Source organism: Phocoena sinus, chromosome 3, assembly GCF_008692025.1.
Source record: "Phocoena sinus isolate mPhoSin1 chromosome 3, mPhoSin1.pri, whole genome shotgun sequence".
NCBI lineage: Eukaryota > Metazoa > Chordata > Mammalia > Artiodactyla > Phocoenidae > Phocoena > Phocoena sinus.
This window is the reverse complement of record NC_045765.1, coordinates 56,170,800-56,198,026: the sequence shown is the minus strand read 5'-3', so window position 1 is coordinate 56,198,026 and position 27,227 is coordinate 56,170,800. Positions and strand designations below refer to the sequence as shown.

The 27,227-nt window shown below is 37.7% G+C and overlaps 1 protein-coding gene across 6 annotated transcripts in view; it reads left to right on the top strand.

Annotated features, from left to right (window-relative positions):
- Positions 1 to 27,227, top strand: part of CTNNA1 (catenin alpha 1) — a 313,486-nt gene that overhangs the window by 207,361 nt on the left and 78,898 nt on the right. For 5 of the 6 annotated variants that reach the window (XM_032625296.1, XM_032625299.1, XM_032625297.1 and 2 more), the window contains one exon: positions 2,338 to 2,541. In XM_032625296.1, coding sequence (XP_032481187.1) covers positions 2,338 to 2,541 — 204 coding nt within the window. Of the gene's footprint in view, positions 1 to 2,337; positions 2,542 to 3,091; positions 3,181 to 27,227 lie in introns of all 6 variants that reach the window. The other variant, XM_032625302.1, reaches the window with a different exon arrangement.

The following is a 27,227-nucleotide window of genomic DNA, read 5'->3' as shown; positions in this document are numbered from 1 at the left end:
TTATGAAGCATCAGTCTACTTGACCTTGACTTGGCCTAAAGCATTTTATCTTTTCTTCCCCCTCCCCTTCCTCTTCCTCTTCCCCTTCCCTTCTCTTTTCTTTTTTAGTTTTAATCTTCTGAATTCTTTTATGCAACTTGTGTTTCCTATGAGGTCATTCTTTGGTGAAGATATGAATTTGGTTCATTTCAATCAAGACTTTAACCTTCTGGTAGATATGAAGTTATGGGAGATACAGAGGCAAAGTGCACTTAGGCTCTGCCCTCCAGGGGCTCACAGTCAGTGAGAGATACAGACACATCGTAAGTGACTCCGGCAGAAGTGCTGTCATCTTAATCTGACTTGTCTGCCTAGATACACTTCTCTTCTCAATGACTAAATAATAGACAAAATTTAATCAAGTGGAAGCAAATTTAGGATTAAAATACTTCCTTAGCATAATGCCATATAATTACCTTTTATAGATGATGCCCCAGATCTGTTCTGTGTATATATTCTGTGTATACACTATCCTATGTATCAACTTTAATCTTAATTTTTGGGGGTGTGTTTTATGGTTTTAAATTCCTACCCACAATGCCTCATGGCTTCCAGTAGATGGCAGCAGTTTAAGATTTTTTTAAAAGTGGTTTTTTTTCTGTTTGTTTTTTTAAACCAACTGTTATGTTATTATTTTTTTAAATTAACATAAGGGAAAATTGCCTTCCAGGTGACCAGCATCCTTTCATTAGCAGGAGTGCTTTGAGGTATAGAATCAATATAATGGAGTGCATTTTAACAGTTTTTTCTGGTCTTTACTTTTCTTTCCTTTGTCTCACCCCTTTACTTTGTCTTGGGTAAAGACAGTATTAAGCCTAAAGACCATGATGTTAGAACTGAATTTTTACCCTGGAGCCGTAAACATTAAATGACTTTATGGCAAACTCTTAAGATATATCTTACAATTAACTGGCACTGTTGTTTTTTCCCTTCAAATTTGGTAGTATTAGGTACTGCCCCCTTCAAGGCAGTACAGATTACATTTTGCCCTAAGTTGAGTGATGTCTATCAGAGGTCACTTAACCTCTTAAGGCTACAGTGAAACTTCATTCATAAAATGACAGGGTTGGACTAAACGGTTACAGGTCTGTTGAAGTTCTATGACTCTATGTTAAAATTCTTTGACCATTCATTCTTCATTCCTGTTGGTCATTGTGAAGAAGATGTTATATATTCAGTTTTGACCAGAGAAATACTGCAGTAACTTAATCTGGTAAAAAAATAATCAGCTAAAGTGTAGGTTAATAATAAACCGAAGGAATTGTATGTTTAATTTTGAAACTGACGGTTCTTTGGAAGGGAAAGAAGACGTGTACTTATTGGAAAAGGGCAAGCTTTTTTTAGAGAAAAAACTTGGCATTTAAACTGAGATCAATAAGAGCATAGTTCGTATAAAGAAAAATTAAAGGCAAAATATTTGTACAGACATTTATTGGGGTAAGGATAAATTGTATCAAGTGGAGAAGTTTGAGGAAGGCCAGTAGATCTTGTCCTGGGGGTGTTGATGTTTGACCTAGTACCTATAGCTTACTTGTGACCTGAGCTCACTCATCAGTGGTAAAGCTGGATTTAAGTGGAGTCAGGGGAGTGAAGGGAAGACAGAGGAAGGATTTATTCTTTTGCGGGCAATTGTATCTCAGAGAGTGGCTTTGTTGGGACAGGTTGCTGTCATCTCTTACAGAGTACCTGGAGGTCTTTCAGCAAAGAAAGTCTCTAGTTTGGAATTAACAGGATAAATTTGAGACTGAATTGTTTATAAGCTTTAATGAAAGATATGAAGAAAATTGAAATTGATTATAAACTCATTACTTTCTGAAACTTTGAAGACAGAAGTCAGTGTTTTGTTTTTATTTATTTTTTGTGGTGAAACAGTTCTGCTAACGTCGTGTAGCAGTTTTATACTCAGTACATAGAAAAGAACAAGAGTGCTAATGTTTATTTTCCTTGTAATTCTCATTTGGTAACTTACTGTTACTGCATAGGCTGACCTTTAGGTGTTCAGATTAAGTAATGTGAACATGATTTTTAGGCCGACATATTTGTTTGCATTTGTGGTATTGTACCTTATTCAGGCCCCATTCCGCCGGATAGTATTGCTTCCAGCGTCTTCTTTGAGAAGTAATCCACCATAGGCCAACTTGTGTGGGATGCCCCTCATCTGCCAAGAAGTATAACTTTGTTTCAGGCATTGGAATTTTTATGTTATATATTGGTGTTCCTAATCAACACTTTCCTCACCTTCTTGAATATTGGAGGGAATAGAGATTACACTAGCATTCAATAATGCTTCCTTTGCAGAAACAAATCATTGTGGACCCCCTGAGCTTCAGCGAGGAGCGCTTTAGGCCTTCCCTGGAGGAGCGCCTGGAAAGCATCATTAGTGGGGCTGCCCTGATGGCTGATTCATCCTGCACACGTGATGACCGGCGTGAGAGAATCGTGGCAGAGTGTAATGCTGTCCGCCAGGCCTTGCAGGACCTGCTCTCGGAGTACATGGGCAACGTGAGTAAGAGGAATTTTCTATAGCAGATGTTGGATCTGAGGTGTTTTTCAGAACTTTTCTTTGAAGTAACAGGAGTTTTCCATAATAATTGTTGGGTCTTAACTATGCATGTTAAGAGGTCTTTTAACTATGCATGTTTTAACTATACATGTCAAATATGTTTTAACTATATATGTCAAATATGTTTTTAGCTTCTTGACTCTTGGGTGGAGTAAAATTTTTCAAGGAATGGATAAATGGCTTTCTGTAGTGCCCCCTTTCTGCCCAACATTTTGGCATGAAAAATTTTAAACTTACAGAAATAATATAATGAACACCCATCCACCCTTTATCTAGATTCACCAATTAACATGTAAATACATGTGCATGTTTGTGTGTATAAATATATGCATGTATATGTATATATACACATATACAACCTTTTTTATTTTTATGAAACATTTGAAAGTAAGTTGTGGACATTGTATTGCTTCACCTCTAAATATTTCAGCATGTGTCTACTAGGGATAGTAACCTTCAATACCCCTAAAATTCCGTTATCACATGTAGGTGGCCATCTAATTTTGGGCAAAATGGAATGCTGAAAATATTCATAGTTGATGAAGTTATTTGAATGAGCCATGTGCAGTGCTATAAGAGTAAGTAATTGCCAAGTAGAGGTGTATTAGGTGAACTGAGTAGTGTTTTTTAATTTTTAAGGTTTGTGTTTAAAAACCAGTGCTGTGAAATTGGATACCTGACAATTTTTTTGCCGTAGAAAATACTGTTATCTGTTGATTTCTTTTCTGTATTGTTAATGTCTTCTTTTTTCCTTCCCTAATACTTCTTTCATTCCAGTTATTTAATGCTGGTTTAGGGTTAGTGTAGTTTAGACCTTGTACTCAGTATTTTACTGTGGCAAAGAAGGAATAAATTAAATAAAAATTATATAAAATCATTGTAAAGGGAAGAAGGACAATGCAAATTAGTTCTCACTAGTGATTTTTCCCTATTTAATAGTTTTCACGAAAAGATCTTTGGTACTTTCTCATTTGTTCATTTGCCATACATCTTGTTTGTTCACTTATATTCTTATATAAGTGAACATATAATGGTGAGTCATGATGGAATTCCTAGGGTGAAGATGAATGCTTTCCTGTGTTTATCTTGTTTCTACCATATTGTAAAATTAGTGAAGCATATTGAATTTTTTTAAGCCATTGCCATGTTTTGATCGTATGCAGTCTACCTCAGAAAAATGAGATTAGAGGCTTAGTTAAATCAAATGGAAAAAGCGGTTGATAAGTCACAATGAAAATGTGGGACACATTTAAAAATGCATATATAAGCCTAAAAATCAGAAAATATAAAAAAATGAATAATTTGAAGACTGGCTCAGGAAAACAAAGACTCATGGCATGTATGTGAATCAGTTATTTACTATCGTGTGCTGAAGTGGTACAAAAGTGTCCAATGCAGTTATGATTGGGAAACCACTTTAAAAACAGCCTTTGTGGGGAAGAGTATGTGATAAATCTGTTCTCATTCCTCCATACTAGAGTTTCCTAACCAGTCTAAAAGATATTCCTTGAGTCTTGGAGTTGGTCAGATCTTGGACTAGCCATCTCTGATCATGAGGTACCTCCTAGATTCTCCCCAGAATGCCAGACAAATAGTACTTTCTATTTTGTGCCATGGATGTAAGTAATGGTGGGAGATACTCATTTATACTGAAGATAAGGAGACCATAACAGCACTCTTACATAACATTTTATTATGTAAGTGAAAACTAGAACAGTGATTGATGTCAGGCTGAAATTTAAGGATTATGGTGGGGGTTTTGAAAGAAATTCAGTATTCAGAAATATATTTTAGAAGATGACTTCTGAACACATTTCTCCTAAAGATAAAAATATTTAGTTTCCTTGAATTGACTCACATAACAGTGATCAGGCTGTGTCCTGTCAAAAAGTGATGGAGTAAGGATAAAGGGGGAGGGCAGTGAAGCACATTTGAAGAAAGCTTAGAATGGTAAAAGGGTCTGCAAGAAGCAGAATCAACTAGGGATAGATTTTTGCTTATTTATGAAGCATTCAAGAACATTTAGAACCTCCAGTGACAGTCAGAACTTAACCGGCAGTATCTTCCTGTCACTCAGTTCATATTGAGTATGTGTCATCTGCAGAGTAGTGTGCTGGCACTGTGTAAGAGGAGGAATGAGGCACTGATCCCTCCCTTCTGAAACATACAGCATCTCTACAGAACATTTATTGGGAGTACCATCATAGGTACTACTAAAATACCATGGGGATTGCAAGAAGGATGAGATTATTTCTAGCTGGAATGTAGTATTTATTTTATAATCATTGTACTGAGCTTTACCTTGATTTTAAAAAAATGATTCACTTTAAGTTTTGATTATTTCTTTTGAAAAATATTAGATAAATAATTATGGTATGTGGACCAGTCTGGATTAATTAAAACTGGTTCAGTACTTAGAACTTTGTTGACAGAGTGGTAAAATCCAGAAAGGTTCACGTATTTTTACTTTTTTTCATTTCCTGGGTTCTCTCAGTCACGTCATGATTTTTATAGATACATACTTTTAAAAAAATCTTGTAATTTCTTGAGCCTTCCTTCTTCATCCTGTGTTGCCACTTATCAAGTTACATTGGTGTTTCCTCTAAGGCAATGATTCTTTTTTTTTTTAATTTAATAAAGTTTTATTTTCCAGAATGTACAGTTGGTGGGATAAGGCAATGATTCTTAACTTTGGATGCACATTAGAATCCCTGGGTTTGTGCCCCGGTCCGGGAGGATCCCACATGCCGTGGAGCGGCTGGGCCCGTGAGCCATGGCCGCTGAGCCTGCACGTCCGGAGCCTGTGCTCCGCAACGGGAGAGACCACAACAGTGAGAGGCCCACGTACCGCAAAAAAAAAAAAAAAATCCCTGGGTGGCTTCCCTGGTGGCGCAGTGGTTAAGAATCCGCCTGCCAATGCAGGACAGACGGGTTCAAGCCCTGGTCCGGGAAGATCCCACATGCCGCGGAGCAGCTAAGCCCGTGCGCCACAACTGCTGAGCCTGTGCTCTAGAGCCTGCGTGCTGCAGCTACCAAAGCCCGCGTGCCTAGAGCCGGTGCTCCGCAACAAGAGAAGCCACTGCAATGAGAAGCCTGCTCACCGCAATTAGAGAAAGCCACCTGCGGCAACGAAGACCCAACGCAGCCAAAAAAAAAAAAAAAAAGCTTTTTCTGAAAAAGAAACTTTTAGAAATCCTGATGTCTAGGTTGTACCCAAATTAAGTCAGAATCACCAAATTGAGTTCCAGGCATCAGTATTTTTAAAAGTTCCCCCAGGAGATTCCAATGTGCAGTTAAGGTGGAGAAAGTGCTACGATGGTTTATTGCATTTGTCCTTTTCTGTCTCCACTGCTGTTGTCTTATTCCAGGCTGTATTCACTTTCTCCACTTCAGTTTGTTCTGCCTGCTCAGGCCAGTCTGAGCTCATGCCTTCAGTAGGACATTGTTCATTGTGTTATTGAAATTCCCTTCCTACTTGTTTAAACCTAACCTGCCCTTCCTTCAAGGCCCACATTTCCCCCCCATCTCTTTGCTGAAGGCCATTTCAGACTACACCATTCTACATTATTTCTTTGTAGCTTGAAGTTTTGCACTCAATTGTTTACTTCCTTGAATCGTTGCTCAATTGTATTTCCTATATCCATGTGATTTCTGCAACTAGGTTTTAAGCTTTTGAAAGATGGGAACTATTTAAAAAATATTCTTTCAGGGTCTAGTATAATGGTAGTAGAGATACTCAATAGGTGCTTGCTTAATGAACTCATGGTGAATTGGGAGAATGGATAAAGTGAATAGTTTGGGATATTCGTGGTACTAGGGATATATTAGTGGAAAAAACAAAGATCCTTGCCCTTATTGACCTTACATTCTAGAGGGTTATGGGGGAGGAGGCCATGGGTGATTTACCCTTACTTCCTGTAGCTCTTTCGGTATACAGATGACATTTTTGGAAAAAATTAATGCTCTGAAATAAGCAGTGAATGGAAGTGATATGTTAGATCATAGGGTGAGGGCCAAACCCCTTTTAAAGGCTCCAAGGGCCAGGAGGCCAGCAGCCTTAATGCTTCTACTTGCATTGTAGTTTGAAGAGTTAGAGATAGATAGTCTTAGATCTATCACTAACTTACTGTATGATGCTCTAAGAGATACTGATGTTAAGGGTAATGCATTTGACCTCTACTTACTTAAACATTATGGAAATGCTTCAGATGTCTGACAGCAGAGGGTTTTTGACCGTTCAGTGGATCTTTGTTTCACAAATGACTTCCAGCTTTCCTTGAAATGAAATGTAGTTATTGTGGTTATGTTTAATTTGTTCTTGCTCTATCAGCCTAAGGTTACTCTGCCTATGAGGATTCTAGAGAAAGAAAAACAGTTTGGATGGGTTTAAAAGTGAATGGATTGAAAAAAAAAAAAAAGTGAATGGATTGGACTTCCCTGGTGGTCCAGTGGTTAAGACCCCACACTTCTACTTCAGGGGTTGCAGGTTCAATCCCTGGTTGGGGAAGTTCCACGTGTTGCGGGGTGCGGCCAAAAAAAAAAAAAAAAAGTGAATGGATTGAAATTAAAGTGAAATGTAATTGAATTTGAAAAAAGTTATTGCCACTTTGTTTATTTTTTTGTAGTTGAAAATCATACATGTGCATTAAATTATTGACCCACCATTACTATTAACATTTAGGTATATGTATTTCCAGTTTGTCCCCGTTCTTGTATGCAGAGTGTTTTTAAATTTTAAAATAGTTTTAACCCTCTTAATGTTCTCCACATAGACACAAAATATCCGTATAACATTCAAACTATTAGGTTAATGGTGCAACAACATGGGTGGACCTGGAGGACATTATGCTGAGTGAAATAAGCCAGACACAGAGGACAAATCCTGTATGATCCACTTCCATGAGGTTCCCAGAGTTGTCAAATTCATAGAGACAGAAAGGAGAATGGGGGTGCCAGGCGCTGGGGGAGATGGGAATGTGGAGTTACTGTTTAATGGGGACAGAATTTCAGTTTGAGAAAGTGAAAAGTTCTGGAGACGGATGTGGTGATGGTTGCACAATAATGTGAATGTTCTTGAGACCTATGAGCTATATGCTTAATATTGGTTAAGATGGTAAATGTTATGTTATACGATAAACATAGTAAAAAAAATAACGAACAAAATTATAAAACAAACAATTAGGTTAATGGGTTAAAACAAACTACTAGTTTAATAGGTTAAACTTTCTGTTTCTTAAATGTGTAGTTGCCTTTGGAGCCCAGTTCTGTGTTATAATACTCTGAAGATAGTATTTCAATGCCATTGAAAAGTCTCCTTCTGAAGAACCCTGTACTTGGTACAGCCGAATTCTTTCTTTCACACTCTTCATTCTGCTAAGAGATATGCTGATCCTTAATGTGGTCCTTTCTCCCTTTGTTAGGGCATGTGCTGTGAGTTTTTCCCGGTACTGCAGTAGAATTTATTGGGACCAAACTTATTTGTCTCTTTTATCACACTCACATTCCCCTCAAAAAACAAATGAACAAAACTCTCCACTTTAACCCCCCTCCCCCCTGACTCCAATCTGAAAACTCTTAACACAGTGTTTGAAACATAAATGACCCTCAGTCTTAAATGAATTCCATTTGGTTTTGACCTGAGCAATCTTGTCCAGCAGTTCATGGTCATATGCTGACTGACTAGAATTAGAATTTATAATTGGTGAGAAGAAACACATGCCTTGGGCTTGAGTAGCTTTAGCTCTGTTCCATCCAGTGTGGTAGCCAGTGGCTATTGAGCACTTAATAGGTGACAGGTCCAATTTGAGATGTGCTGTGAGTGTAAACTATATACCAGATTTCCAAGACTTACTGCACTGAAAAAGCTGTAAATATCTCAGTAATATCTCATTGATAATATTTTGGATATATCGGGTTAAATAAAATCTGTTCTTAGTTTTTACGTGTTTCTTTTTACTTATGGCTACTAGAAAGTTTTAAATTATATATGTAGTTTTTGTTTCTTGCTTGTATTATATTTCTCTTGGATAATTCTGACTACTGGGTAACCAACCAGCTAAGGGGAGTAGATAAGAGTTGAGCATCAACTTTTTCCTTTTTTAAAAAAATTAATTTATTGAGCTAGCTGTGCTGTGTCTTAGTTGTGGCACGCGGGATCTCCATTGCTGCATGTGGGATCTTTAGTTGCAGTGTGTGGGATCTAGTTCCCTGACCAGGGATCGAACCCCGGCCCCCTGCATTGGGAGCACGGAGTCTTAGCCACTGGACCACCAGGGAAGTCCCAACTTCCTCCTTCAGTGTCCAGAATGGTAACTTACATAGTAGCTATTGTAGCTTGTATTTTCTATACCTTAAACTAGTTTTAGGCAGAAAAAAATTGGTACAGCTTAGGACCAGGTGAGGATGATGTTGCTTAAGGTTAAATATTATCTTTGCTCTTGCCCAGAAACGTTGGAGGTTGTAGGATCCTAAGAGAGTAATGAAGTAACTGGACATTTTTTGTATTGGACTGGGCCTATATTTGAGGGGTTTGATTATGTTAGCATATCAGGTATAAAATTTTTATCTGTTTGGATAATAGATATGGAATATATGAATAAGGGGCAGTTAATGTTCACTCTCAAAGATATATTGTTATTGCAGTGAGGGGAAGCACTTAATCTAGATGCTAATCTCTTCTCAGTTTTGCAAATGCTTTCCTGGAACCACTTTTGCGGAGCCAAAGCTTCCAAGCCTTTGAAGGACTCCTTCGAAGAGCTTGTTAACTGCATTATTTTGTGGCTGCATTTTATTATTTTCAAAATTAGAATAGGTTAACTTTTTTCTGATTATAAAGTTCTCTGTTCATTATATATCACCATTTTCGGTATATAGCATTCCAGAGTTCATTCTATGTGTGTATGTACACATTTATCTGTTCTTACTGTTTCTTCTTTTTTTGACAACAGAAATAAGGATTGTCTTTACTATTATACTGCTTACCATATACTAGCCATTGTGCTGAGAGACATACATTATTACCTGTTTGACTTCCATAATAACCCTATTGAATTGTTACTTGCTCAAAAATACTCAGTCATATAGCTGAGATTTGAACTCAGATCCCTGCGACCTGAAAATCTGAATGCTTACTACTTTTATCATAGTGTATCTTTGTAAGTCAGCAAATACGATTTTACATCATCATCCATTCATAATCATGGGTTTTTTCACTGTATAGCTTTATAAATGAAATTTATTACTGAAATTTATTAATGAAGTTAAATACTTCACACTAAATAAGGTAAACCCAGGTCTGGTATAGCTGCTTGAAGTGAGCTGAACAAGAAAAGAAAGCTTTTTTAGAGTATTCTCCCAGGCTAGACTCTCTGGAGTTACTTGAGTGTCATAGATGTTTCAGTTGGCTCTGTGATGTGCAGCTACAGGGCCTGAGTTTTGTTATATGATATGCTATGATTTTCATCTTTGTGTGAACCCTTGGGTTTCCTGCAGTAGACTGTTTTTTTTGCGGTATGCGGGCCTCTCCCGTTGCAGAGAACAGGCTCCGGAAGCGCAGGCTCAGCGGCCATGGCTCACAGGCCTAGCCGCTCCGCAGCATGTGGGATCCTCCCGGACCGGGGCACGAACCCATGTCCCCTGCATCGGCAGGCGGACTCTCAACCACTGCGCCACCAGGGAAGCCCCTGCAGTAGACTCTTGCCTGTATTGCTAATCCATAGTTCTGTAGCTATATGATTTTATTGATTTGTTAGTGTAAGCTTTTCGGTGAGCTGCCTAGCATATTTGGAGAATTTAGGTATAAATAGATGTTTCATTGAATGCAGAATTCAAGCATGTTTAGGACTTAGTCCTCTTGATGTTAGCATTTATTTAATTTGGAAAGCTTCTTTGTCAAAAATTGTGTGATTTTCTTGTGGTGTGAGATGAGAGGTTTAAGAGAACTTCTTAAGTCTGAGGAGGACATCTCACCCTAGTTATATTTTATGTTGCTTTTTAAGAGGCCCGAGGTGCTTCCTGTATATGCCACTCTGGCATTATGGATTGCAGTATTTAACAGGCAAGTTCCTAACCTTTTATATGCAGAAAGATGCATGTTTATATATTAGATAAAATGGTGCTGGCTTAATGGAACAGTAGTAGAGTGGTCTCTAGAAATCAGGATGATAGGGCAGACCCCGAAGCCTGCCCAGTGTCAGGCTGCAGATGCATCAGGTTTTAGCCTACAGGAGACTGCTGTTAGACTGTCGTTGGTATTAGTTTATACTTTTTAGATGTCAGGCGGGCTTGAAGAGCTTTTATATCTAAAAATGTGTCTAAATTAAACGGTAGTAATAATCTCTAAATATATCAGAATATTAGTAATTATCACTGGGTGGTGGGGTAATAGGCAATATGAATTTTCTTCTGTAGTTCCTCCCACATTTTTGGCAATGTTTCTTATGGTCATTATGACACAAGTTTAGAAATAAATTTAGACCCTTAGTTTTATGTGTCATGGATTTTTAGGTTTTGTTCATAATCATATACTGTGCTTATTTCCAAAGTACTATTAATATGAGAACACTGAAGATTTTTCACGTTAATAAGGTGATTCGTCTTTGAGGTAATGATTCATTCAGGACTAGTTTGAAGTGGTGAATTGTCTGGGAGGGTTTTTTGTTTACTACAGTATATACTTCTAGAAAGTCTTGGTCAAAACAGAGTCAGTTACCTCTGTGTGATAGTACTTGCATTATCCTTTTCTTGAACTATTTGCCAGTGATTTTTGACCATGGAAATATAGAATTATAAATTTTAGAATTTGGAAGTGACATTAGTTATCATAGTGTAGGGTTGACAAATTAAACTTCTTTGGTAAAGTCTTGCCTGCCATCTGTTTTTGTAAATTTAATTGGAACATAGCCATGCCCATTTGTTTACTTACAATCTATGACTGCTTTTCCACTGCAGTCGTGTAGTTGAGTAGTTGTGACAGAGATGGAATGGCCCCCAAAGCCCAGAATATTTGAAATCTGGCCCTTTACAGAAGTTTGCCAAGCCTTAATCTAGTCCAGCCAACTAATTTTTTTTTCAGCTAATTTTTTGAAGGTTTTGAAATACAAACTCAATTTCTCTTAACGGATGTGAGATTATTTAGGTTATATATTTCTTCTTAGATAAATTTTGGAAGTTTGTGGCTTTTAAGGAATTGGTCCATTTTATCCAGTTAGTCAAGTTTTATATGCAAAAGTTGTTTGTAGCATTCTCTTATTATCCTTTTAGTGTTTGTGGGGAGTCTGTAGCCATATTCTCTAATTCATTTCTAGTGTTGGTAATTTGTATCTGCCTCCTTTATTTTCTTTGCCAGTCTGGCTATAGGTTTATCAATTCTGTTGATCCTTTGAAAGAACCAGCTTTTTTTGGTTTCATAGATTTTTCTGTTATTTTCAATTTCACTGATTTCTGTTCTTCATTGTTTCTTCTGTTTCCTTTAGGTTTATTTTGTTCTTCTTTTTCTAATTTCTTGAGGTGGGAAATTAGGTTATTGGCTTGGGCTCTTTCCTCTTTTTAAATGTAAAGATTTAGGGCAGATTTCCATATAAGCCCTGCTTTGTCTCCATCCCATAAATTTCAATATTTTGTATTTTCATTTTTGTTTAGTTCAAAATATTTAAAAATTTTCCTTGAGTCTTCCTCTTTGACCAGTGGATTATATGGAAGTACAGTATGTTGTTTAATTTCCAAGTATATGGAGATTTTCTTGTTAAATTTCTGTTATTGATTTCTAGTTTAATTCAAGTTCAATTTGGTCAGAGAACATACTTTGCATGATTCCAGTTTTTTAAATTGTTTATTGAGATTTGTTTTATGACCCAGTGGTGCTATCTTTGTGATGTTCTGTCTGCACTTGGCTATGTGTTTTGGCTGTTGTTGGATGGAGTGTTCTATAAATGTCAGTTAGATCCAGTTGGTTGATGGCATTGGTTGATTGAACTGGTTCAGTACTTCTGTACCTTGATTGCTTATTTATTTGTTTGTTTATTTAGGGTCTGCTTGTTCTAATAGTTACTGAGACAGTTATAGCCCTGTCTGCCAACTGTAATTGTGGATCTGGCTCTTTCTCATTTCAGTTCTCAGATTGCTACTTTATGTATTCTCTCCAGGGTTTTTAGTTGCATTCAGTAGGATAGACAGGGTGGAAAATGTTTACCCCATCTTAACCAGAGCTAAAACCAACCACCTATTTTCAAAACAGCCTGAAACTAGAGGTAACTTGGCTATGATCATACCCAGGTAAGAATAGTTAAGATTAGAATTAAGCCTTCTGATTATCAGTCCAGAGCTCCTTCTGATGGTCCTCATCATACATGATGCCATGGATGGTGGACAGTAATGCTTACATCGAATAGGCATCGTTAAAGCTTGATCAAGTAGCCTCCCCCTGAGCTGCTTTCTCAGCTGTAAAACAGGGTCATTAATAGCTTCCCCTCTACCTGACTTTGTTAGAGGGCACAGAGAACCACTCAAGACCAAGCAAAATGAAGAAAATGGGATAATGGGTGGTGGTAATGCAAAAAATGCCTTGAGACAAAAGAGCATTAAATGATGTGTAGCCAAGAACAAGGTGAACAGGGATCTGGATAGGCAGTGACCAAGGCTGCTCTCCTGTCTCTTGTAGCAGATTCTTCTCAGCTCTGTGTGAGACCTCCATTCCTTGCTCTGTCTATAGCAAAGAGCCAAAGCAGCAGTCTCCACCCACAAGTCTGCATGATCTTGTAGTTCAAGCATTTAATCACAGCTGACATAGGATCTCCCCCGCCACCCATCATTTGAGTGTGGAAAGGGAGGGGGATACCATGTTTGACTTGAACATAAAACTAGAAAGTGCTATAAATACATGCAAATTGGTATCGTTTTAGGAAATTAATAATATACTTCCTTCTTTCTCATTTATTCTTTTTACCTTTGGCAGAGTTGTCATATGTTGATAATAAATTGATTCTTTTAAAATAGTGTCATTGTTTAAATGTAGCAAAATAGGCATTTTGTTTATAAAATAAACCTGTTTATCTAGAATGCCCATATGTGACAGACATGTAAAATTAGAAGCTTATCAATCATAACTTTCTACCCTATTATTTTCTGTCCATTGATCTTAAAAAATTTTTTTTAAAAAATTGGGTGTTTTAGAGGACTTAAGGTAGTTAATAAAACTCCTTGAGTTTCCAAACTATCTTTGCCAGACAGGTATAGCCCTGGCTGCCAGGAAATTTTCTCTTCTGTGATTTCAGGCCTGCTCTGTTGAAAATTACTATGGTTTTCATATTTCTTAGTCATAAAATTAGAAGGGTTAATTTAAAGTCTATGGAATGTGATATTTTTCTTCTCTGAGCAAATACCCTTATTTTTTCTGTTTATTTTATCTGTGTTCACATCTGATGACTGCTAAATAAGTACTTGACAGTCACTCAATAACTTATTTATTTTAAAGTGGAATATTCAGGGGCTTCCCTGGTGGCACGGTGTTTGGGAGTCTGCCTGCCGATGCAGGGGATACGGGTTCGTGCCCCGGTCCGGGAGGGTCCCACATGCCGCAGAGCGGCTGGGTCCGTGAGCCACGGCCGCTGAGCCTGTGCTCCGCAATGGGAGAGGCCACAACAGTGAGAGGCCCGCGTACCACAAAATAAATAAATAAATAAATAGGTAGATAGATAGATAGATAGGAATATTCAGTATTTAGAACCAGAGACTGCTGAGAACTGATTTTGTTTGGTCATTCTCTGAAAATGGCATAGGACCTTTTCATAATGGTATGATTTGGAGATATACTATTAAGGAAGACATTGCATTTGAGTTGCTTTATGCTAAAATAATATCTAGTCAGTAAATTGTCTTACAAGGATTATTTTCAGATGTGTTGGAATGATTGGCCTCTTGGTTTTACTCCAGTTGCAGATATTCTAACTTTGGGATTTATAATTTGCAGTTTGTAATAGTCTACCGTATAGAATGCAGTGTGGCATCTGATTTCAAGGCTTCCCTGATAATTGTCCTTTAAATTTAACTCCGGAGCATACTTGTCCTGAATTAATTCTCCCTGCTTTGAGGGAGAATTATTGGTTTTGCAGACTCAAATAAGAAACTCATCTTCTAGGAATAAAAAGATTTATGTTTTGACTTGGCCTTGTTCTTGTGTCTATATGAACATTGCTTATTATTCCCTGGTGTAAAATAACCTGCAATATTTTATAAGAAAAATCGTAAGTATTTGACCAGTGATACCCAACTGTAATCTTTAAAGCTCATAACAATAAATTCACTTGTTGCTGGGAAGTAGACCTATTTGTTTATGTTGCTTTTTTTTTTGGCTGCATTGGGTCTTCGTTCGTTGCAGTGCGTGGGCTTCTCATTGCAGTGGCTTCTCGTTGCAGAGCATGGGCTCTAGGTGCTCGGGCTTCAGTAGTTGCAGCTTGTGGGCTCAGTAGTTGTGACACACGGGCTTCAGTAGTTGTGGCACGCAGGCTCAGTCGTTGTCGTGTGCAGGCTCAGTAGTTGTGGTGCACGGGCTTAGTTGCTCCGCGGCATGTGGGATCCTCCTGGACTAGGGATCAATCCCATGTTCCTGCATTGGCAGGGGATTCTTAACCACTGCACCACCAGGGAAGTCCCTATGTTGTTTTTAAGATTCTATGTTGGTGAAAAAAAGATAAAGCCATTATATACTGGAAAATTGTTTGGTTTTTAAAAGTTGGTTGTTTATATATACCCTTATTTAGTGATTTCTTTTGTGATAAAGGAACCCCCTGTCCCCTTGACCTTTTCAAAGCCGGTTTTTCTTAGGCTATCAAAATTTCTTAACTCAGGAAATGGACTTCAAAACATTAGGAATACGTTTGTTGGATTTTTTTTTTCAAAGCAGTATCAGACTTTGTGGCATTCAGAAAAAAATTCCATTTAAAAAGTGGAATTCTAATCATAGTGTTTGTTAAAACTGACTCCATTGACTAGCTCTTACTTGCTGTCTACAGATCTGTCATTTTGGCAAACTCTAGAGCTAGAATCAAACTGTTTTTTTTTGAGTTGGTTTTCTCAGCTAGTGCAAAATTAGCTATTTTCTTAAAACCATTCCGAATCAAGAATTACATTAGTTTGGGAATTCTCTGTTGGCTGAGTGGTTAGGATTCCACCCTTCCATTGCCGGGTCCCAGGTTTGATCCCTCTTCAGGGAGCTAAGATCCTGCAAGCCAAGCAGTGCGGCCAAAAAAAAAAAAAGTTTCAGGGTTATGATGATAAACGTCAGTAACTATATGTTTGCAATTTGAGGTTTTGGACAAGTGATAGTTCTTTTAACGCTCAACATTTGACAAGATTTGAACATCAAGAGATGAATATAGATTCAAGGGGAATCCCTTATGAAATGACATGATGTTGTAGATTTGTTTTAAAATACTCCACCCCAAAACTAACAGAAGTGTTATAAATGACACAAGAAAGCAGAAAGTTGATAGCTGTGAAAACTTGGTGATGTTGCATAAGGAAGTTCATTTTAGTCTTCTTAATCCTTTTGAATGTTTGGAAAATCCCATAATAAAAAAACCCAGCTCTTATCTTTATGGTTATTTGAGTAGATGTCAGCATATTAGACGTTTAAGGGCATAGTCTTTGCAATGTTTACAGCCCTTCTGAAGGCATTTGTCTGTCTTGCAACCTCTCGAACAGATTGCTTTATTCTATTCCAGCCCCCTTCTCAGTCCGCAGTTCTTAGGCCAATTAGATTCTCTTGGGAATTTGTATGGGAAAATAATGAGAAAACGATGCAGTTAGTAAATGGAAACTGAAGTAGGAAATTATGCCATTAAGTAGAGTCAGGGTCGTGAGGGGTCATGGCAAAGTGAATTTGTGGGTGGGCAGCAGCTATGAATTAGTTAGGCAGCATAGAGGGTAACATTGGGTCAGGTATTTGAGGTTGGAGAAGGGTACACGCAGCTAAGAGGAGGATCCTGTTCTTCCTGTATGGTCTTCCTGAGGCTGGTTGCCCAGCTGTGCTTGGGTTTTGTGCATGTGTCCTTGAAGTAAACGCTTTGTCACTGTATTTGATTTGAGTTCCTTGATTCTCCAAAAAGGAGTGTACCTAGTATAGTCATTGGACGATGCAGAGTTTTCTTGGCTAAATTGTTAGTAAACACTTTTTTAGAAGGTCAGAATTGGTCATTGCCTAATCATCTAGGCATTCCATAGTCTACTGCCTGAAGCATTATCAGAGCTATTGCCCTCCCCTGAATCATAGTTTTAAAGCTCTATCATGTATAGTAAGAAGTTTTCTGTTTCTTCCCTGCTTGACTGTTGTATAATTTAGTAGTGATGTTTCCTTGTTGTTCACTAAACTTTGATTGAATGGAATTTAATAAATGGCAGTAATTAGGGCTTTCATTTTTTCAAGAGGGTGGTGGTACGACTTCTGTAGATTTCATATTAATTAAGAAGTTGCCTTAGCACAATTTTAGGTGGCTTAAACAGTATTTTCTTGGCCACGATGATTTCAGATTCCTTGCTTTTGCTGTTGATTATGAAAATACATTGTCTCTAGCTAGAGAAAACCTTATTTGAATATAAACATTCTATGTACTGTTTCTATTATTTTTCCTTTTTTAGTGCTCTTTTTGTCGGCAGAAATCAGAATGAGGAGTTCTGGTTTATACGAGATAATGCTGGTGCAATGAAGTTTTTAAAAGAAAAGCACAAATAAAATTATTTTATTATTATAAAGCACTGGAGCAAGTATAAAACTTATATTAAATAGGATATGCAAAGACAGACAAGGTTGGCATTGATTGGCATTGAAGAGTGGGCGAAGGGAGAAACAATAATAGATTTAGAATCAGGAATTAATTAGTGTGCAGGGAATGGCAAACCTCTTGGCTTGATGGGAACAAAGAGCCTTTTTTTTTTTTGCTGCACTGAGCATGGCACGTGGAACTTCCCTGACCAGGGATTGACCCTATGCCGCCTGCAGTGGAAGCGTGGAGCCTTAACCACTGGACCACTGGGGAAGTCCTGAAGAGCCATTAAGGAACCATTTTACAAGCAAGACTAGCTAGAAGCAGTCCTCTTTTCCCGTTAGTGGGTAGCTCACTGACAGAGGTGTTGGGAAGTGTTTGCTTTTTCCCCCTTTAATTTGCTCCTATGGAGAAAGGTATTGTTTAGATTCTAGTGATAAGGGGCTTGTGGAGAGAGGAGTTTTAATCATCATTATTTTTATATTGTAACATCTTCAATTGACAGCATTCTTGTAGGGTGGTTTTAGCCTTTGATACATTTCCTCAGGCCCAAGAAAATGATCTGCTAAAGCAGAAAGAATGAAACTATTCCATTTAGCCTCTAGACAGCGACACATTAAGGACTAATGACTGCCAAAAGGAAATGTCAAACACTAAGCTAGTCTACTTTTTTTGGCAGCCGAAAATCCGGTGAATCAACAGTTTTTGGGGGTGTATATTTAATGTGGGTGGAAGAAAAGAGTGTCTAACATTCTTTAAGGCCCTGTTAAGTTTGGCACGGTTGGACTTGGAGCCCACTTCTACTTTTCTAAACCCAAGGAAGGCATGTGTCACAGAATAAGGATAATTACTTGTTATGTAGGTAGTATTGGATAGACACATTTTAAAATGTGTTTGTGGGCTTTGTTTTTATGTATTTTTGTTTGTTATAGGTGCTAAAAAGTGGTGCATTCATGTGTGATGAATCAAGAGTTGATTGTCTTGTTACCCTTTTTCACAAACAGGAATTATCTGGAGAGTTTTTTGAAAAAGAATGGATAAATTTGTGATTCTGGAGGTTTAAGGAGCAAATTTTGACTGAATACTAAAAATTACTTTTAAGAAAAGGACAACAAATTTACAGCTTTAAAACTTAAAGCCAAGTATGGTCACCATGTCCCGGATATTTAAAATTTAGTACTTAAATATTCACATCCAAGGATTGGAGGAGTGTTAGCTAAAGGGTATACAGAGCTTCTTTTTAGGTGATGAAAATATTCTAATGGTAGTGGTTGCATATATCTGTGAATATACTTAAAAAATATTAAATTGTATAATTTAACTGGGTGAATTGTGTATGCATTGTCTTAATATACATCAAAATAAATATACATATCTTAATAAAGCTGTTTAAAAATAGTCACATGCTTTTTCATGTATGTATCCTAATGATGTGATGATCATTTTAAATTGTATTTTATATAGATTCATGCAATTTGTCTATCTTATATGAAGTAAAGAATGTTTTCCCCATTTTGAAATGGGGCCTGTGTCAGTTATTGCCATCAGAAAGACATTGGCCAAATTAAAAAGCCTACATAAAAGTGCATAAAAGTTGGCCTCTTTTATCTCTTGGCTTTGTATTGAATAGACTAATGGCCTGCAATTTTCTGTGGCTGTTTCATTTAAATTATGAATATGTCAAGTTAAGGGTTGTTGAATCAAAGATAATTTAAAAACTCAGAAATCAGATTGAACATGTATCATTTCAAAGCGACTATTTTTTATTTTCGTCTTTGTGAAAAAGTGGCGGACCTGTACAATATGCATATTGTTAGCCCTTAAATTATCACATTTTAAATACTTTGGACTTTTTATTTGAAGATTCTGCATATAATCACTAGAAATTTGATTATCTTAGAACTCTAAGAACTATAAAAATGAATTAGCTTTTATATTAATTACATAGTCTTTTTTTTTAAATTGGGGTATGGTTGCTTTACAATGTTGTGTTAGTTTCTGCTGTACATCGAAGTGAATCAGCTATATGTATACATAAATCCCCTCTTTTTTGGATTTCCTTCCCATTTAGGTCACCACAGATCATTGAGTAGAGTTCCCTGTGCTATACAGCAGGTTCTCATTAGTTATCTGTTTTATACATAGTAGTGTATATATGTCAGTCCCAATCTCCCAATTCATCCCAGCCCCTCTTTCCCTGCTTGGTGTCCATACGTTTGTTCTGTACGTCTATGTCTCTATTTCTGTTTTGTACATAGGTTCATCTGTACCATTTTTCTAGATTCTATAGTCTTTTTATTTTATTTATCTTTATTTATTTATTTATTTTTTGTGGTACGCGGGCCTCTCACTGTTGTGGCCTCTCCTGCTGCGGAGCACAGGCTCCGGATGCGCAGGCTCAGCGGCCATGGCTCACGGGCCCAGCCGCTCCGCGGCATGTGGGATCTTCCCGGACCGGGGCACAAACCCGTGTCCCCTGCATCGGCAGGCGGGCTGTCAACCAATGCGCCACTAGGGAAGCCCCTATAGTCTTTTTAGATTAAAAACTTTTTTTGTGTCAGAGGAATATAATGGATTCCAAAGAGGGATTTTGATAGAAATAATGGTGCTCATAGATATATACTAGTATCTCATAGCTATATTCTAGGCCCGCTTGAAGAAATTGCAAAAAAGATGTAGCAGAGATTGTAGGTGAACTGGCTTGTTTAAAGCAACGTTAATTACTTTGTTAGCTTATAATAGATTTTTGCTTTTTTTTTTGTCTCTATAAGTTATTATTTGTGGCTCAACAGCGTGACTCTTCAGTTTGTGTTATGCTGACCATTTCTGGTCTTTGTGGTGCACCTACCAGGATAGAATGGCTGATCCTGTAGGGTTTGCAGCTGCCTTGCAGAGCTAAACTGCAAATCTATCAACTTTGGAGGACCCAAGGGGCTGGCCTTACCTACTGTGAAGTGTAGGCAAAAGTTGGCAGCCTCCTTCCAGCTTTCAGTGATCCTAAGGCTTTATCACAGAAGTATGTTCAATTACATCATAGAAACCGGCAACAAATATGCAATCATAAAATAAGTCTCACTTCACTCTATGTATATAATATAAAATTACAATTACTAACAAGGGTTTGGATTAACCATAATGACCTCATTTCAGGGTTTTCCATTTATGTTAACTTGCTAGGTAGTTTGTACCTTTTATCTACTGATGTTTGCTACCAGACCAAACTGTAACAGGCTCCAAAAACATTCATATGAGAGAAGGGATTTTTAAAAATACTTAAGCTTTTTCTGAAATTAGGAGGAAAACTGTGAACATTCATTTTTAGCTGTCATAATTCCTTAGTTAAAATGTCAGTTGAAATAGTCAAATATAATCTCTTTTCCCCACTTTTCATTGTTGCTTTGTTTGGGGATATTTGCACCCGCACCCTCCTTTTTTTTTATCTTAAAGAAGATTCTCAAAGAGGAGGCTGATGGTGGAATTTCAGGCACAGTGACAGGAAGTAAGAAAGATGTGTTTTGGTAGAGACAGTCACCCTCAGATCAGTGTGGGCAGGTGCTTGTGAAGCCTATTTTGGGGAGGGAGTCTCTCTCTAAATTGTTGTCCTGGGAGACAGCATATTTTTGCTGTCCCAAGTAAATTTTCAATGAATTACAGAAAGGAACTGTTGGGGCTTCCCTGGTGGCGCAGTGGTTGAGAGTCCGCCTGCCGATGCAGGGGACGCGGGTTCGTGCCCCGGTCTGGGAGGATCCCACATGCCGCGGAGCGGCTGGGCCCGTGAGCCATGGCCGCTGAGCCTGCGCGTCCGGAGCCTGTCCTCCGCAACGGGAGAGGCCACAACAGTGAGAGGCCCGCGTAACGCATAAAAAAAAAAAAAAAAAAAAAAAAAAAAAAAAAAAGAAAGGAACTGTTGGGGCAGCTCTCGGTTCTGTTGCTGCTTCTTGGAGCTTGGTACTAATGAAGTTGGTATTTCTTTACCTGGGACTGAAAGTAGAAGCTGAAGATGGCAAACATTGTGTAAACTAGTGTATCTCTCATTAGTTGTGAAGTTGTCAGGGATGCTTACTGTTACCTATGTTTCTGGAGAGAAATCAGGTGGCTCCTCTGTATCTTTAAAATTCTCTTTGCTTAGTTGGGATTTACTGGCCTTCTTCTGGGGTGGTGAAATCTACCTAATTTGAAGCTTTGTTTTTCCCTCCAGAGATGTTTGAACTCTGTGTTTACTAATATGTATAGGTTGTTGGCATTAAGATAAATTTCTTATTGAAGGGATTTTCAGTGGAGTGCTGTTGTTCTGTTTTTTTTAAAATAAATTTATTTATTTAATTTATTTATTTTTGGCTGTGTAGGAGCTTCGTTGCTGTGTGTGGGCTTTCTCTAGTTGCCGCGAGTGGGGGCTACTCTTTGTTGCGGTGGGTGGACTTCTCACTGCAGTGGCTTCCCTTGCTGCGGAGCATGGGCTGTAGGCGCTCGGCCTTCAGTAGTTGTGGTTCGCAGGCTCTAGAGCACAGGCTCAGTAGTTGTGGTGCATGGGCTTAGTTGCTCCGCAGCATGTGGGTCTTCCCAGACCAGGCCTCGAACCCGTGTCCCCTTCATTGGCAGGAGTATTCTTAACCACTGCGCTAGCAGGGAAGTCCCGTTGTTCTATTTCTTGACAGCTGCACTGAACAGGAAGAGTCACCCAGAATCCCCTAGTCTCAGTCGCCTCAACACTGAGTTGGGTATGATGATTGTGCCTACACACATAGCATGGTTGAGAGTGTGTAAAACAGCCCCTGCTGTTCATACTGCTGCTACTATACCACTGCTGTTACTAATAAAGTTTAGAATTTTTAATGGCTTAAAATTTTAACTCCTCTGTTTTTTATTTTTACCTGTCCTGCTTTCCAGTGATTTCTTAGAGTAGTTGCATTTCTCCTTCTGCTGAGTGAAAGAGCTTAATTCCTACCCTCCCTCCGTTTACCTTCTTCCCTCCTCTCTTTTAGCAATGGTCAGATACATTTGGAGAATTTTCCCTTTTTTATATGCATTCTGGTAATAATGTCTAAAGATTGTATTAATTTTTAGCAAGTGTTTCCCTGCTGACTGTGTCACAGAGGTTATTTTATTGCTTTCTGTTTGTTTTAACTGTCTTGCCTGAAGTTGGTGGCCTTATTCCCAGATTCATAATATGTTCTGTTTACTATTAAAACGTACATTTTGCTTGGGTCTGGCATACTTCTTTATAGTTAATTCTGAGTTATCTGGCATGGGGAAGTGAGGCTCTGATTGTCAGCGTTCATTCTCTGAATTGAGTTTTATATAGGCATCTCTGTTTAAAATCTCTCCATTATTCTTTCCCAACCATTTTGCATTTATTTGATGATTGCATTTGAAATAGATTTTTAAAAATTTCAATAGTATATCCATATACTTTCTTTTCTCGTTCATTTTCTACAAGTCATGTTTATTTGTCCTCTCCAGCTTATTAAAACATCTTTCTAGCACCAGAGGAAAATAGTGTCATGAATAAAACTTTTTCTGATCTTATTAATAAGATCTTTTCTGATCTTAATTCACTGTTTAAGAGAATTTACACACCCTAGAGCTGGTTAAATAATTAACCCAAAACAATAAATTTAGGCATTGCATAGTATTTAAAAGACACTGGAACAGGTAGTGTGAGGTCTAGGTTTCTTTTCCCTTTGATGTTTATAATCTTTATTTCTTTTTAGAGCTCTAAAATGGCTGAAGAGAAAAATCTTATTAGGAAAAATCTTTGTAGTTAAGCTGGGCTGACTTAGAAGTGAGGCTCGTGGGCTGGCTGACATCATCAGTCTTCACTTAGGAGGTATGAACAATTGCCTTCAGATGTTATCTGTGAACTTGCTCATTGGATTAATGGTTAGTTGCTTCAGAAGTGATATTAAAGCTAAGAGTAATGGGAAGCGTTTCGTTTGCTGCCTCTCATAGGCTTGTTTTGAAAAAGGTAGGTCTCTCTTGTTGAGCTGAGATCCTATGACTGCATTATTGCTTTATGTGTAATAAAAAGTTGTTTTTTTAATTCCCTTTTTAAAAAATTAATTTAATTTTTGACTGCTTTGGGTCTTTGTTGCTCCGTGCAGGCTTTCTCTAGTTGTGGCGAGTGGGGGCTACTCTTCGTTGTGGGGTGTGGGCTTCTCACTGCGGTGGCTTCTCTTCTTGTGGAGCACGGGCTCTAGGCTCGCGGGTTTCAGTAGTTGCAGCACGCGGGCTCAGTAGTTGTGGTGCATGGGCTTAGTTGCTCCGTGGCATGTGGGATCTTCCCAGACCAGGGCTCAAACCCGTGTCCCCTGCGTTGACAGGCGGATTCTTAACCACTGCGCCAGCAGGGAAGTCCCTGTTTTTTTAATTCTTAAAATAGGTAATGTATTTACATGGTTCAAAATTAAAAGGGTATAAAAGAGTATATAGTGAGTACATACTTTTATTCCCTTTCATTCCTGAGTCCCCTTTCATTCCTGTTCTGTAGCCATACATTTCTTTCCTTACATTTTGTTATATTTCCTTCCAGAAATGTTTTATGTAGATACAGTAAAGTACACACACATGTAATTAAAGGTGTCTGTATTGAGAGTTATATTACTTAATTGTAAAACAGACTTTGAAAATTTCTTGATTTCTGCTTATTTTTTTCCTTTTAAAAGTGTTATGCTAAGTATTATATACTTTGCTCTTATGGCCACCAAAATGAATCCCACAGCTTCCTTTTTGGGCCAAAACTTTCTGCAGTCTCTTTTTTCACTCCTAAGAAAGCTGTTGCCAGTTTGTCTTTGCTTTCCTGCCTCTTTCTTAGATATTTAATCTCAGAGGCCTCTGTTCTGTTCACTCTACTGTGGCATCAGCTTATAGTCCCTTACTGTAATGAAGTCTATAAACCTCACATGTCTGGAATGTAATAATTGTGTTGTGTTTCCTGTCTGAATTGCTTTTCAACTAAGATTGAGTAGCCCTAGGTTTTCTATTAGGCTAGGTTTTCTATTATTGACTGTTCTGTATAATATTGAGGTTACTTCTCTTTAACAAATAATTACTATTAATGACAGCACATCTTAGTGTATTATCTATATAGCCAATAGGCATTTACTATCCTCTTTGAAATGTTTATTTCAGAGTGTCAGATCTCTTTACTCTTCATAATTTATTACCTTTTCTCATCACAGATGGTTTATAGTAGTCTTCATTCACTATAATAACTTTCAAAGTTTTATCATTTCACTATAGTCTCTTTCAGTTTTGCATATCTGACAATTCCTGTGGTCTTTAACTCTAGACCCTGGCTCTTGTCCTGGAAAACATTGATGCTTTCTGGTTTTACAGCCCAAAAGATGATACCTCTATAACTATTTTGCCTGTTACCATTATACTGGGGTGGGGGGGAAACCCTGTCTAATAAGTTTTTTTTTTGTGATCGATAGTAGTTTCTGCTTTCTAATATTGGACCTTTAACTTCAACCACAAGCACAAGGAGTTTTTATTCAGTTTAGGGGATATTGTGCATTACTTATAGCCATGGTAAACACTGCTGTGCTGTGCTCTAGGAAGAAAGACTGACTGTTAATAAATACATAAACAAACAAAAAGTACTCTTCGCCTTGTGCCATTAAGAAACATGCAATGCAATGTAACCAGTGATATATGCCTGGGAAGTTCAGTTTTAGGATAATTCCACAAAATATTCTGTGTAGAGAGTACCATGGGTAATCAAGAGAGGGGAACCCATGTTGCCTTTAATGGGCTCCTATCTCACTGAGCCTCTCTTCTTATCCTGCTGGGCACTTTTGTGCTTGATCTCTGACCCCAGGGCTTCTGGGGCCCTAAGCTTCACATCCTCAGGAGATTTTCCGTTGATTAAGGCAACTGGTCATCTTGGGAAGCAATGCTACATTGCTTGTGGGTAAAGGTGGAATATGATGGGGTTGGATGGTTCCTGCCTCTAAGTAGGGGAGATATTCATTATAGGTACAACTGGTTAATGTGGATGCTACCCAATCAGTATTGCTCTTGTGCTGGAGCAGGATTCTAGAAGCCTCCATCAGGCCTGGCATTAACCTTTTAAGTAATGGGATGTGTGTGTGTGTGTGTGTAAGTGTAATATTTCAGTACCTTTAACAATGTCTCAGTGTATTCCCACGAATATAGGCCTTGTCTATCAGGCTGTGGGCCAATAGCTGCCACCCCCCCCTCCGCCCCCATCAACATTTCCTGCTTCCAGGCTCAGTTCAAGGAGCTACTTTCACCTCTTTCTTGGCAGTGTTCCAGTACAGTGATTCCAGCCTTTTCTCCACTGTATATTCTCTTTTCACTGCCTTCCTTCTCTTCTTCTGTTTTCTGCTTTTTTTTTTTTTTTTTTTTTTAACTTGGTTGTCATTTCCTTTCCAGGATCCAGTGAACCTGATGACTAGTATAGTTTAATTATAGTTGCTTCCTAGACTCTATATTGACTTTTAAAATATTTTAATTATAAGAAATTAGGCATCACTTTTAACAAGTGCAACTAACAACACAAAAATTATAAAGACAAAGATAATTCATCCTCTTTTAAAATTTATACTTACTCGCTCACACATACACATACACATGCACATGTACATAGCTTTTCCATAAATGAGATCTATATATCCATACTCTTATTTTTCACTTTCCCCTCCTTCCACTCAGATCTCTCCCTCATCCCACATCTTCCTTGGCCAAAGAAACAGTGTTAGCAATCTGGTATGAATATCTCTATACTTTTCTCTGCTTATATCTCTACTCTCCACACTCCCAACCCCCATATCGATTTTTTGGCATAGGTGTTTCCGTGAACAAAGTAGGATCATTGTTTACAAACCTGCGTCTTATTGTTCAACAATGGAAATCCTTTCAAGTCTCCTGATTTACCTCTAATTCATTCTTTTAATTGCCGAGTAAGATTTCATAGTGTGGATATACCATAAATTATTTGACAATTCCCTTCTTCTTATGAGCATTTGCTTTAAAAATTTTTTTAAGCATCATGAACAATGTTGCATTACCTTGCATTTGGTACTTTATTTCTATGAGATAGATTCGGTATTTTATTTTTATGGAATTGCTGGGTTGAATAGTACATACACATTTTTATTTGAATGGCTGTTGGTAGATTATTTTCCAAAAAAGGCTAAACTAGTTGCAGTTCTACCACCAATGTAAGAAAATAGCCTTTTCTTCACTTCCTCTGTATAGTAGGTGTTATTTAATTTTTCTAATCTGATGGGTAAGAAGGAATAACTCATTATTACTTTAATTTGCATTTTCTGACCACTTTTGAATTCAAATAACCTTTTTATATATTTGTAGGTCACTAGATTTGCTCTTCTGTGAATTGCCTATTTATATCCTGTGTCCATTTTTCTAATGGCTTGTGTGTCTTTTTCTTTGCTGGAGCTCTTTGTATAGTATAGCTATTAACCTATTATCTGCCATCTGCATTGCATATATTTTTTTCTAAATCTGTCATTTATCTTTTGACATTGCATATAGCTTTTTTTCCTCACCATACAAGAGTTTTCTTTTTATTTTCATGTATGTATGTTTATCTTTCGTTTTTTGGCTAGAGGATTTCCTGTTTTAGATTACTTACATACACAAATGCACACACCCCTTTGTGTCACTAAGGTTTTAATTACAGAAGCAGAGCAACTATGAAAGATATATAAGGGATTTATTATAGGGGTTTGACTTTATGTATTGGGTTGGCTAAAAAATGCCTTCGGTTTTTAAGTAAAAATAAAAGACACATTTTTCATTTTCACCAAGAACTTTATTGGACAATGTATTCACCCTTTTGTTCCACAACCTTCTGCCATTTGTTAGGCAACTTCATAATTCCA